The 13783-nt window shown below is 37.5% G+C and overlaps 1 protein-coding gene across 9 annotated transcripts in view; it reads right to left on the bottom strand.

Moving 5' to 3' along the window:
* Positions 1 to 723: 723 nt before the first annotated feature.
* Positions 724 to 13783, bottom strand: part of PIK3C2G (phosphatidylinositol-4-phosphate 3-kinase catalytic subunit type 2 gamma) — a 354168-nt gene continuing 341108 nt past the window's right edge. For 8 of the 9 annotated variants that reach the window (XM_065030418.1, XM_065030425.1, XM_065030409.1 and 5 more), the window contains 2 exons: positions 7709 to 7834; positions 724 to 1584 (listed from right to left, as the gene is read on the bottom strand). In XM_065030418.1, the coding sequence (XP_064886490.1) occupies positions 1432 to 1584; positions 7709 to 7834 (279 nt within the window). In that variant the 3' untranslated portion in view covers positions 724 to 1431. The remainder of the gene's footprint in view (positions 1585 to 7708; positions 7835 to 13783) is intronic. The other variant, XM_065030454.1, reaches the window with a different exon arrangement.

Genomic DNA, 13783 nt, shown 5'->3' with positions numbered 1-13783 from the left:
TCTCCCCACCTCCTCTTATTGAGGAGTTTAATTTCCCAAGGCAACCTAGTGCATCTATTCTCATCTAAAAACTGATCAAGTGACACAGTCAATTGGTTTGATGCTGAGAAAAACTCCAGATAATTTAGTTTCCTAAATAACACTCCTAGTCCCACATCAGGAGTTTTATATAACATTATCTTCTGAAGACTGATTTGTGAGTGTCCTTTGGGAAAAGAAGGTGATTATCTTCAGCTTCTCGCATTATTATCCCTCTGTTGACCACTTTTCCACCTGGCAGGACAAATATCAGATCTACACAGTATAGGGTAACTTAAAATTTTACAGCAGATCAGATCACAAATCAACATGTCCCCTGTGCCTTAAAAATGTGCCCTTAGTCCTGGAAAGGTATATGTACATGGTCATCTATGTGTGTGCAAGACGCTGGCAATAATGGATGGGTCATTATGGCTGCTCACATGCTAAATGTTTAAAGATGTGCTTAAGTGCTTCCTCAATTTAGGTAAAAAATGCTTTGAAGAACAGAGCTCATAATTAGCCTCAGTGAACTCAAAGGAACCACTCACGTTTGTTATTCAATATGTATATACACATTTTATAGCCCTGAGGTCAATACATGTATTGACTTGATTCCCTTATGCAGCATAAGAATGCAATAAGATAAGACGGGTGAACAAAGATTCCTTATAGTATTACCTTAAATAAATACCAGACTGAAGGTTTGCATGCAATATGTTTGATTTATTTGTGAATATTAGCTTCTTCCTCCTCTTTTCTTCTCACAAATGACTATTATATCTGCTTCTTTAATCTCAGAATAAAAGAAACAATAACATATCTTATTAACAAATGGATATCCTGGATTGAATGCTACATTAGATCAAAAGCTAAAAGCACACAAATATATACTACACAAAATGCATAAAGTGCAAAGCTTTTAAATTCTTAAAAAAAAAAAGAAGAAAATAAAAAAGATTGCATAAGATTTTACATGAAATTTGCTAGACATCTCAAATGTATTGATACCCATGGTTCTCTGGTGAAATTATCACATGGCAGTCAGGTCATAGCAGGTACTGATGTATTATACCATTATCAGCATTGTTTCAACACAGTCAGTGCAATTAATAGGCAAAGAATTAGGCCCCAGACTTTGATGTGTACAGAGTTTAGTATTTTTATAGTACTATTTAATACGAACAAAATTAAAATGTTTATTGCTGTCATAATAAATTGTTGCATGCTGTTACAAGTTCTTTGCATGTGATGGTAGCATTTTTAAGACAATAGCCTTATGATTAGAAATGTTAACGTATGTGATCAGCAGATGACTGCATATTCTCAAGGGCAACTGAGACAAAATGTACCGTGGGAAATGGGATAAAGAAACATTAGTGGATAAATAATTGAATTATCTTAGGACAACATTTAAATTGCACTGTTTCCCAGTGGATACCACTTTTCTTCATTTAACTGGACACTGCTCAGCTGAATGTTAACAGCTCCCACAAACATTCCTTTGCTTTTCACAATAAGCTTCAGTACACGGCCTTTGAGCTCTGTAACATTGTCGTACACAACCTGAAACAATACACAGTAAAAGAGAAAAAAAACATGTGAATTTGTGAATCTATTTGACTGGCAAAACCCACTTAGTTCAATACAGCATTCAGAATGATGATTACGACTTTGTAATAATTGCTTTAAACTTACCCTCCAGAATTATAAACTACTAATCATGAGCTAAATTCACCCAACTTAGTGAATTTACCTCAGAAATATATTTGACCTTATGTAATTTATATAAAAGAGATTCTGCCAGCCTAGCCTTGTGAAATACGATTACTAAGCATTTGTAAAGAAATTTGAAACCCATGTTGTGCAATGCTTGAGAGAAAAATAGGCACACGTACTTTTCCCTGTGAAAAACTGAAACTCTAGCATAAGCAGAGTTTTGAACTGAAATATGAAGCAATATCAGATCCTTCCTGACGTTCACCAGGAATGATAATACAGTTGATTTTCTAGAGGAGAGATTCAGATGGAGGGTACGCATCATGGACAGCCACATGAAAACATAAGACAGGTAATTCTCTAAAAGTGTAGATTATTATGATTTTTAAATATCTTTTCATAGCTTTGATAAACTGTATTGCTCTTCTGCAAAAATCAGAAAAAAACAGGAAAAGAATTTTGATGCATTTTTTTTAGCCTATCTATATTCTATTTGTTACATGTTCCTTAGTGGTGTCGTAAAGAAACTTTATGTTGCTTTGATATGTCTTATGAAGATGTATCATCACATCAATGCACAGTACCACAGAATTTTTTCTCAGTAATGTACTTGTGATAAAATCTTGTGCTACTTACCAGACTTAAAAAAAGATAAGCCAATGCAAAGCCAAGTTTTCTTCTAATCAAGACTTCCATAAAATTTCACAACTGTTCTAGGTCCAACAAACCCACATCAAAAAATACAATAATTTTCCTTTGAAAATTCTCTGTATAAATTTTAGTATTTCAATACAAATAACTTCATGCATGATTCTGGATGTTAACTGTATCCAAATGTGCCCATTAGAAAAATTCTTGTATTTTTAATGGAATCATCAACTATTAAACATGACAGGAAGCTCAGCCCACTCAGTAGAAGTTGTAGATGTGGAATATCGCTGAGATAAGACCAAATTTAGCAAGTGGTACTTACTAAATTTGGATTGGATGTTTCTGTTACTCAAGAAGTGCTGTTAATATTTCTCAAATTAAATGAGAAAGCTTGCTTCACATCTCTTAAGAAAAGTACTAAGGCCTACAGTTTTAAAAATATCCTTGGAATTACTGTAATACTATGACAACACACTGAGGTTAATTATGAAATGTTAATGATGTATTTTCTGAATTAAAAAAAGAAAAAGCTGTGGTTACAGGCTAACAAGAATGAGCTGCATTCAGAACAGATTCCTGTGTTTGTCTCTGCATTAAAACTGCTGAGTAACCTGCATGTGGGCTGAAAAAATGTGAAAGAATGCTCTCAGCTAGTTTCAGGCCTGAAAGGTAAGCTTTGTTAAGAGAAGCACATTAAATCTAAGATTTGTATAGCTGGAAAAGTTTTCGCTATTTTGATTGCAATGGAAAATGCTTTAAATTTTAATCTCTCTGTGCAGTCTAAAAAGCTAACGCATTGCCATACTGTCACTTCATGAGAAAAGGAAAGTGGAACTGCCTAGAGAGGAGTTCACCATGCAATCTGCTTGGATTTACTGTTCAATTTGAATGCAGTCTATACATATCACAGAATTACAGACTGGTTGGGGTTGGAAGGGACCTCTGGAAATCATCTAGTCCAACCCACCTGTTAAAGCAGGTTCACCAAGAGTGGATTGCACAGGAATGTGTCCAGGTGAGTTTTGAATGTCTCCAGAGAAGGAGACTCCACAACCTCTCTGCGCAGCCTGTTCCAGTGCTGTGGCACTCTCAAAGTAAAGAAGTTTCTCCTCGTGTTTAGATGGAACCTCCTGTGATTCAGTCTGTGTCCCTTGCCCCTCATCCTATTGTTGGGCACAACTCAAAAGAGTCCGGTCCCATCAATGCCAACAATATGGCACTGCTGATTTTTGCAGAAGAGCAATACAGTTTATCAAAGCTATGAAAAGATATTTAAAAATCATAATAATCTACACTTTTAGAGAATTACCTATCTTATGTTTTCATGTGGCTGTCCATGATGAGTACCCTCCATCTGAATCTCTCCTCTAGAAAATCAACTGTATTATCATTCCTGGTGAATGTCAGGAAGGATCTGATATTTCTTCATATTTCAGTTCAAGTCAGACTGAGACCCTTCTAGCTTGGACCTCTGGGAGCTGGACTGCAGAGTCCTCTCTGTACCTTATAAAAAGCAAAACCAGCCATGGGTGACATCCTTCAGACAGGGATAGAGTTTATGAAAGCTCAGCCACAGCAATGTTCCTCACGCTGAGTGGGAATAGAAATGTGATTATGAACTTCGCAGGTGGACCCAGAAGACACAAAACTGTTGGCTCTTCCAGACAGCCCCAGCTGGCCCTTGCCACCCCTGCAGGAGCACAGAGTGGTCACGTCTGTGCTGTGAGCTGCTGGGGTGAATGGGCAGGACACCAGATCAGGCTCTCTGGTGTACGGGGACAGCTTGTGCTGTCGGGATCAGTGGCCACTGCCACCATTTGTGGGAGAAAGAAAAACTGTCCCACTCACTTTTTTTAACTGGCTTCTACTAGAAAGGTCTTACCAGGGAGCAACAGGGTTTTTTTTCCATTTATAAACCTTTAGAAATCATAGTTTGGAACAGCTGTCATAAAAGTCATGCCTGGTGCTTTTCAGTTTTGATGTTTACTGTGTCTGTTTCACCAAATTGTATGTAAATTAAAACTTCCAGCTTCTCTGTCCCACAATGGCATCTTTCCACCAAAATCAAAGTAAATGATGAAGAAAATCCAAAAGCAAGGACAAGTATAGTAAGTGACAATATAATTTAGAATAAATCTGTTATTTGATTACTGAAGTGATACTACTGTTACCATAGAAAGGTGCCTTGTTTCTTTGCCAATATATTAAGGTATCATCTTTAGCCGTTGCTTTGAATCACCAGCGTTGTACGTGTAAGCTGTAAGAGCTAAGAAATCTTCAGTACAGTGGGTCACAACAAGCGTGAACTGGGGTAATGAAGAACTTTCAAACTTTGGACAAAAAGATGCTTTAAGCTTTGGGCAGACCTTACAGTGCAGGGTGGGTGCTTCTCAAATGATCCCAGTGAGCTGTTTCTAAAACAGTATTGTAAATTCAGCTGGAGCAAGGTATATATCATCAGGATGTAGTGACAGAAGCAAGATCTGGAGATAGCTGAATTAGTATGTGGATAAAACAAATGCCAACTGCCAGAATTTCATAATATTAACAGTTAAATCCTGAAATGATTGTGTAGTAAGAATATTTGCTAGATCAAGCGGAGGTGAGTTATGCACCGCCATGCGGCAAATCAGTGGGACAGTTAGGGCTGGAATTCAAGTATTCCTGGCTCCAAAAAGAGCAGCCCTGTCGACCTACAGGAGTCTAATGACATTTTAATTGCAAATGCGGGACAGTTGCTTCTCCAGAGGTAGCCAGGGCACAGTTCCTAGATTTGCTCTTAATTGCCCGAATTAGCTTTGATGCATGGTGCTGGAGGGAGCGACTGTGGCTCCCGGTGCAGGTCCCCTCACCCCTCCATTGGGCTTGCTGAGTCCATTTGGGGTGTCACAGGCCAGCATCCTCTCTACTCCCAGGGCAACTGCAGCAACACTAACTGACTGATATGGCCCAGGTGTATTGGCTCATATTTTGCTGCACCCCACGGGCAGGATGGGGAAAGTTCACTTTTGCTCCATCTTCATTATGGCAACACACACTCTGGTTTGTCTTGGAGGTTTGCTCATTGCGTGGGTCCGCGTACATGCAGGCACTCGAGATAAACAAGGCAACAGAGACCTTAAAGCACGTTTCAGGGCAAATGCTACTCTTATGAGCAAGACTCCACTGCAGTTGCTTCTGGTCATTGCAGCTTTTCTTGGCAAGAGTTTAAACTCAAATCATTAGTTTTTATTTTTTTTTGCCCAACTACTCTGGAACCTCCCGAGTAACTCTCATTTATTCCTAACAATGGTCTATAAGCAGGCATGTTATTCTTTTTCTCTTTATACTTCATTCCATTTTTCCTTGTTCTTTCTCCTCTTCTTCTCAACTATCATCTACATCATCTTGAATGCAATGTTATACCAACGTGAATGCAACAAACTCCAAAATCCAAATAAAGGAATAAAAGGAAAAATGAGTTCATAGTTCATTTCATTGTTGGTCCTCCTGGACTTTCACCTCTTTACTCTCACATATGAGTGAAAACCAAAAATAAAATGCACTTTTGCAAGGCTGATAATTTGCTGTAGGCAGTCATAAGCAATAAAGTACAAAACCAAAACCAAAAATACCCAAGAGAAGCACATTTCAGAATTTTCTCAGTCTCAAACACAGAGAGAAATTAATATATAGCTTCCTTCCAGTCATTTGGCTTTAATAAAAACTTATGAACTCATAAAAAAAGGCTAGTACATTTCTGTACACAGCGTTTTGGACAGTAACTAACTTAAAAGACAGCGGACTTATATTTTTAGTAGTTTTTCTTCCCTGGGGCGGCTTCTACCTCAGTCTACCAGCCTTGGACAGAAAATGTACACAGAATGATATCACATATGGAAGAACAGAGTTGCTAACAGCACAAGCAATGGGTTTGAAATGTCCGAGTTCAATGGAACCATATGTGCCCACTGTGATTAGCAGTTCCTGGTGAAAAAGATTGAGCATCTGTAAAGAAGGCTCTCAGTTTTGAGTAAAGGACATTAAAGTTTTCATGGAATTTCTCTTAACATCAGTGGAATGCTTCTTAACCACAATTAAATGTCCTCCCGGTAACTCCTGTCTGACTGCAGACAGGATTTTAGATTTTCTTGCATTCAACTTGATTTAAAAATGATTAGGAAGATAATTGTCTTCTAGCTTTGCTGGCTGTTTCTTGTCTGTAGTCCATTTTGGATACTTTGCAATTAATGTTATTATAAAATCATATTATATTTCTATGCTTTAAATATCCTTCAAATGTAAAGGATTTTCTTTTGACAGGTCAATTAGACTCATTTCACTGTCCCTTTGATTGCAAAACAAGGAAAGAACATAAAAAATAAAGCCTATTTCCCTGTTATTCTACTATAGTACCATAGAGAGGGAAATCTGTCTCAGCTGCTAGCAGCAATACTACTTGAGGAGCCTTCTTACAGAAGCACTGGAAGTCATCAGTGTAAGTAGGTAACTTTTCTAAAAAAGAAAAGAAAGATATTAAAACTCCAGGACTGGGAAACTAGGAGATAAGGACTCAGTCTCAGCTGACTAACTCAAGCTTCATCATATCTATGAAACAGGGTGGAGTGGTAATATTTTCCATGCCTTCTACTTTAAAGCCTGCTCCAAGTGCATTTGTAAATTGCTTTGAGATCATTAGGTTTGTTATATGTAATAATTATAATGTCCAATTCCACCTACTGTTCAAATCTTATCTGGTCTTACAAAAGAATATCATTCATGCCATTTCCCATTCTGTCATATTTTTTTTCTCTATACAAATGTTTCTTTTCATCCCAGAGGCGTGAGCTCTTCAGTGGTGTGTGAAATCATTATATATGGCTGTGAACTGCCAGCATTTGCACATAAAATGAATGAGGCTGTTTATTATTGTATTATCATTTAGGACAGCGACAATCAATTTCATTGTCTGTTTTCAAATGTGAATTTGAGTAACGGCATCCACTCACCTAGTACCTTTTATGTTATTGTACCAATCTGCATTCAAAATAGCCTACGTTTTGGTGCAATGATACTTGGTGTCATTTGGCTAACATGTAACTGTGGTTATGGTGTAAGACAGAGCAGTGTGAATAATCCAACTGCTTTTCTGAAGAGAGAGACATAAAGAGACTGTTCCACTTCTGGGAAACATGCAAAGCAGAAGATTATATGTTCCTTCTTCATTCCTTGATCGTACTTATTGCAATAGCTCTAAATTTTGTGCTGTTATTTTATTTCAAGGGTGGGCAAGGAAAACCAAACAAGTAAGAAATGATGGAAGAAAGTGAATGGTACTCACAATCTCATTGTAAGTAGGGTCAGAGCTTTTTGGAGCTGTTCTTGTTTTCCTTCGACTGACCTCATAAGGATCTGGTAGAAGATAAAATTCAGCATGTGCACTTGGGGCAGAACCATCTGGGAGGCGCTTAAAAACAAAACAGTCATAAATATGAATGTTCGTGCTCTAGAAATGAAAACAAATCAAAAGTACCAAATGAAATGTGGACCTTAAGCAGATACAGAAACACATGACATTCTGTTCTCTTGGCTAAATTGGAGTGCTAGTGCAGTAAGCAGGAATTTTTAGAATCAGGGAAATAGAAATGAAATAATAAAAGAACAAGGTAAAATTGCCTATCTTTAATATTTTACGTTCTGATGGAAAACCTCATAACCTTCAACCTACTTTAACTCAGCTTAATCTGATACAAAGTCTAGCTCTTCCATTTTCCAGAGCAATGCATAGAAACTGGATTATAGTCAGTAAGTTCTTATTGATTTTAACCCCTAAGTAGCAGCGCTGATGCTGGAGAGAACCAACTGTTTCTAAGGCTGTTTCATAAAGCATATTACTACAGAAGAGCCAGAAGCATTTCCTGCAGCAATATGAGCAGAACAGGATTCTTATAGTAACAGTCTTTCTGATCTCTCCCATCACACAGCTGGAATTTTATCTTTAATTTTCCAGTTCAGATTAGTTAATGATGTTCCTGATATCCCATCTTATGGTAGCTCCTGAAGATCAGAGTCAGTCTGTTAATTAGGCTCAGTCATAAGCTAACGCTAGTGGGTAGAGTTTTTTTTATTAATTCTGAACAGGTTAATTCAGATTAATTCTGTAAGTTTATTCCTAAACTGATATTACAGTTACTCAGAATACATATTGGTAGTATGAGAGGCTTTAAACGAACACATAAGAAACATAATCATGAAAACCTATGGAATAGGTACCTTGTCAGGATATGCGACTTAGCACTTAGCATATAATTAAGCAGAAAGCTTTGTGTTGGTAACACAATATACAATCAGAAAGCATAAAATGGGGCATATCAAAGCATCAGTAATTTTAATCGTATTATCAGCACTTTAAGCAGCAAGTTTACCTGACAGCTCATAGGCAATCCAGTGACAGGATGTAAATGAACATGCAGGTAAAAAGGAGATATCTTAAAATGTTTGGAATGGATGAACCCAAAGCACTACACAGGCAGTTACATTTATATTTCCCCTTGTAATTTTAGTTGGCTCAGAATAACGTCATTTCTCAGATTCTGATTATTCACAGTATGTGTCTAGAAATACGGGGCTTTCTACAGGCATTATCAACAACATATCCTTGTGACAGGAGAAAACAATGGTGTCCTAGCAATAAATAACTTCTCTTTCAGGAAGTAAAACAGTGCTTGTGTGTGTGAGCAGCCAGTTCTTGCACAAAAAAAAATATCTCTGCTTTTTCTTATCTGAAATGATTCTTCAAGGCAAACGATGTGGTCAACTGCAAAGCTTGTTACTGCTATCGTTACCACTATACAGCATAAAGGATGCACTACTCAAATCATTACATATTGTCAGCACCATGAGAATGATTAATGTTATTAATGCTAAGCTCCCTGAAGTACCTCTGCTTTAAAAAATATGTGGAATTTAGATAGATGGGATTCAACAGGCAAAATAATACTATTAAATGGCAGTGAAACTAATAGGTATTTTCCTAGGACAGAGTAGCATTTTGTTCATGTAGGATTTATAACTTCCACTGTCCATTTGAAAGCCCATGTCTTTCTTCTTCTTCTAAGACTATACTAAAACTTCAATAATGGATTACAAATAACAGTAAATTGAACAGTCTCTTAAAAATCAGGAAGGAGAAAGAAACATAGTCTTAAATACCAGTCCAAGCAACCAGCATCCTAACTGTAATCAAGCTCTTCCCTTCTCAATGAATAGATAAGCACCAGTGTAACTTGGTCAACAGATTTTAGTTGTTTCAGACAAAAAAGGGAACACGGTTAAAAAAAAAAAAAGGAGGGGGGGGTCATTCTTGAAGAAGACTTTATCAGCTCAACTGCTGAAGCCCAGCACAACAGGGAGAGTCCTGTAGAATGTCAGGCTTTATAAATCATCCCAGCAGTGTATTGCCTAACCAAGGATCATGTCAGAGCTGGCTTTGAAAGCTGAGGTCAACAGCAGCTGCAAAGGGCAATGGGCTGAGAAGCCCAGGTGGTCAGCAAAGTGCTACAAAGGTAACAAGAGACAACATCTGCATTCATCCAGTTCTGCTCCCCCTTGAGCTGCCCAGGTAAGACCAGGTGTAGTCACAAGTGCTGTGCCCCACTGCACACCTCAAGGCAACCAAAGCACAGATAGTGGCAGTGTTGTTTACATTTGAAACAGGCTCATTCTGGCATTCACCTGCCAGGGAAAGAATCCCAGCTGATTGCTGTGTGATTGTTTAACAAGACCGTGGTATCCAGAAGTGCATGGAATGAAAAAAAAAATTTCAGATAAAATTGTCACTCAGCCTCTGAGTTGCTCCTTGTACCCTGCTAGCAATGCTGGCACAGCATCTGGCCTTTAGCCAACTAACCTTCCTCCACCAGCCAATGCCTTCCAAAATCTGTGGAAGGCACTTCGCAGCAGTCAAACACTATCCCTTTGAATGCAGCTAAATACATGTTGAAAGAGGCGAGTGGGAGGAGAAGGTCAAGAGAGAAAATGAAAAAGGAGAACATTTTAATGATTCAGAGAAGAAAATTCAAGTCAGAGCAGTTGCTCTGGGATCTTTCAAAACTAAAACAAAGCCACTTTTCATGAATAGTAGCAATCAGCAGCCAGGCTGTTGGAGGTGATTTAAACTGCAGCCACCTGAATTCCAACTAGAGATGCTAGGTCTGGCTGCTGGGCATTGATTTCCCCCTTTACACTCCTTGCTGTACAGATAACATTTTCCTGCTTCATCTCCCCTTGCCTGGGAAAGGCAAACAGGCCACTCCAAATTCCACAACCGTCCCAATTCTCCATCTGCAGAGACACTGTTATGCCATCAAGCGATCAAGAAGCTTCAGCTGGGCAATCTTCAAGCCAGGTCACACCTTCCATCTCTCAACTGCCCTTCCCTGACTCCTGGTAGGACACAACACATCTAACGAGGGCCTCCAGCTGTCGAAAAGGCTCTGTCCCACCACACACCGATCATCCAAAACTACAGCTGATGAGCAGTTATAAGCCAGCCACAGCTTTACGAGGGCAGAATATGGGTAGCTCGAATAATGAGTTTGTGCTGGTTTGTCTGCTGATTAGGCACAATAGCTGAATCTTTCCTAGTGAAGAGTCACCTTCACCACGGGGCTTCTTGAGACAGACTTGCAACAGCCATGGGAGGATTTGTACTCTGCCGGACCCTCCCTAGCAGGGACCAAGAGGGATCTTGTCAGTTTTGCAATCATAGTGTGAAAACAGAAGTGGGATTAATGTGGCAGAAATATATTTTTGAATCCAAAGTAGGTGAAATTTGGAGTAAACTGTTTCCTTAATACAACTGACTATGGCAGGCAAAAATCCCAAGTTTCAGGCAAACTAGTCCTTTCTTGGGCTTTCATATAGGAGTTGAGTTTGACCATTTTTTTTAAATAAACATCAGGATTCTTTTTTTCTTTCTAAAGATTATGTCTTCTGTCACATTACAGTGTCACATTTAGTGAGTAAAATCCCTGGATTACCCTTTCACTTCTAACTCAGACTGCATTAGCACATTTGCAAACTTAGGTAAACATGAAGAATATCTGACCTAAATGCCAGATTCATTTGCACCAAATAATATCTGTTCTGGTGGGTCCATTATAAACAAAGAATAAGACTTCTAACAGGCTTATGAGTGATTCTGAAATCCAGCAAAAACCTCTTTTGTTATTATTAACAGCTCAAAACTCACTGATCTCTGTCCATAGTCCAGGCCAGAAGGAAAATCAAAGGGTACCTTTGGGAATGTAATTTTGCACTTTAATTACTCTGCAAAACCTTTATAGTCTGATTGGACTTGTGAACAAGCAAACAAAAAAAAAAAAAACCCAGCTAACCAACCAAAAATTGTAGAATGAATTTGATTTATGTTTAATTCTGAAGTCATTTAATGAGTCCCAAAATAAAGGAAGTTTACTTCCTTTAAAAGATGGTACTCCCAGTTTAAATTGTGGTCTTAAATCTTTGATTATATATGCTTGTGAATAAATTCAAGCTCTCCAATGTATAAGGTGGAAAAGGTATAAAACCAAGTTCCCAACAGAAAGGCTATGGCTCTTGTTGTTATGCCTATGGACAAAAAACCACCAGTGATTTTGATCTGCCAATAAAAATATTTGAATTGAATTTAGAAGTTGACTCTTTGTGCTTTCTTCAAATACAAAGAAGCCATAACTGAACAATTCTATCAGAGAATGACCTGCCTGCTTGACCCTGATAATGACTGATATTTTTAAGGAACTCAGTTACAACAGCCTCTATATGTGTTTAGAAAAGCAGTTTATTTTTGAAATGGTATTTTATTCTAAAGTCAGGCAGAAGGTGATTAAAATATTTGAGAATGAAGGGGAGTGAGGGAGGGGAAATAATATTCTGGATTGACTTCTCTCCACATCTGTAATTCAATACTGGAAAACTAATAGAGACATATCTGTTATGGCTGTGTTCCAACCTTCACTCCAATTTTATTTTCCAAAACCAAAAAAGTATTGATATTTACTTACAGAAACCCACACACATAGGTTATGTCCTGTGTAATTTAATTTTAAATATACTAGATGTAGCTGGGAAATAATGGATGAAATTCAATTAATTTTCCCACAAGAATTACATTATCCTAATGACTTATCTTCCTCGATCATTACTAACCATCCATGACTCTCCTTAAGGATAGATTCTTTGTTAGCATTATGAAAGGTCTAGCTACCTCAAAATTTGCCATATATTAAGCTATGCAATTTAGCAGCCAATATGAATATTGGGCCTTACTCATATGAATTTGAAGGAAAGTTTTACAATTAAAAAAAAAATGGATTTTAGGGATAATTTATAGTAAAGCTTTTAAAAACCACCTCTTCCTAAGTGACATAAAATTTTCTTTTTAGGTCACTATTGCCTTAAATTTAAATCATGTCATCAGTTTCTCCCAGTGTTAGACATGCAGGTATTTTTCAACCTTTTTGTCCTAGAGTGAAACAGATTGATGTCTCCTGAACATTTGATAGTTCCAGCTGCTGTTATCTTTTTCCCATTTTTCATTTTCAACCCTCTTGACAAAAAAAAAAAAAAAGATCAAAGTACTTGTATTAACTAATGCCACCTTTCCTCCTCTATAAATAACTTCCTTTCTTCCCCTCCAAATTAATTTCCTGTACCTTTTTCAAATCTCAGTTGCTGTCTTCCCCTTCTTCAATGAAAAAAAGAAATCCAGGCTTTAGAAAGGTTCCTATTTCAGTTGCTGCCCCCAAATTAAAAAAAGAAAAAAAAATATATTAAAAAAAAGTTAAAAAATTGTTCACTTTGTCCAGTAGTTCTAACTCTCAGTTTTCCTATCCTTTACCTTCATCTTGTATTTATCTCTCACATGCACGGCCATAAGAATTTTTATTCTACATAGTGACAAAAGGACTATAAACTATTCCTAATATTTAATATTGAGATATCTTCACATCTTTAAAAAACATAACACTATAGCAAATGGTTAGAAAAAATCTTCACAGCTACAAAGCAAAATGTGTATACATTAAGTATAGACGTGCAGCAGATTTGATTATTATCCATTAAGGGAGGATTAGAAGAAAAATCCATGGAAGAAATCAGCCTTGCACCCCAGTAATCTGTATAAATTACCTCTTGACTAAATTAAAACCAGAAAGAAATGTGTAAAAGACATCACTGATGCTACATTGTCTTCCCCTTTCTCCAAGTCTCTGTGTAACTCAGCAGAGAAAGGCTAAACCCTGTCTTTGTAAGATGCAGCTTAATTAACAAATACAGCCTCTGCCTAAAAAAAAGAACATCCTCTGGGCTAATTCTGAATTTAAAGAGCTGAGAAAATAATCAGCACTAAGACAAC

This window comes from Columba livia, chromosome 1 (assembly GCF_036013475.1).
Source record: "Columba livia isolate bColLiv1 breed racing homer chromosome 1, bColLiv1.pat.W.v2, whole genome shotgun sequence".
NCBI lineage: Eukaryota > Metazoa > Chordata > Aves > Columbiformes > Columbidae > Columba > Columba livia.
Note: the sequence above shows the minus strand (reverse complement) of the source record. Positions and strands in the feature narration are given on the sequence as shown.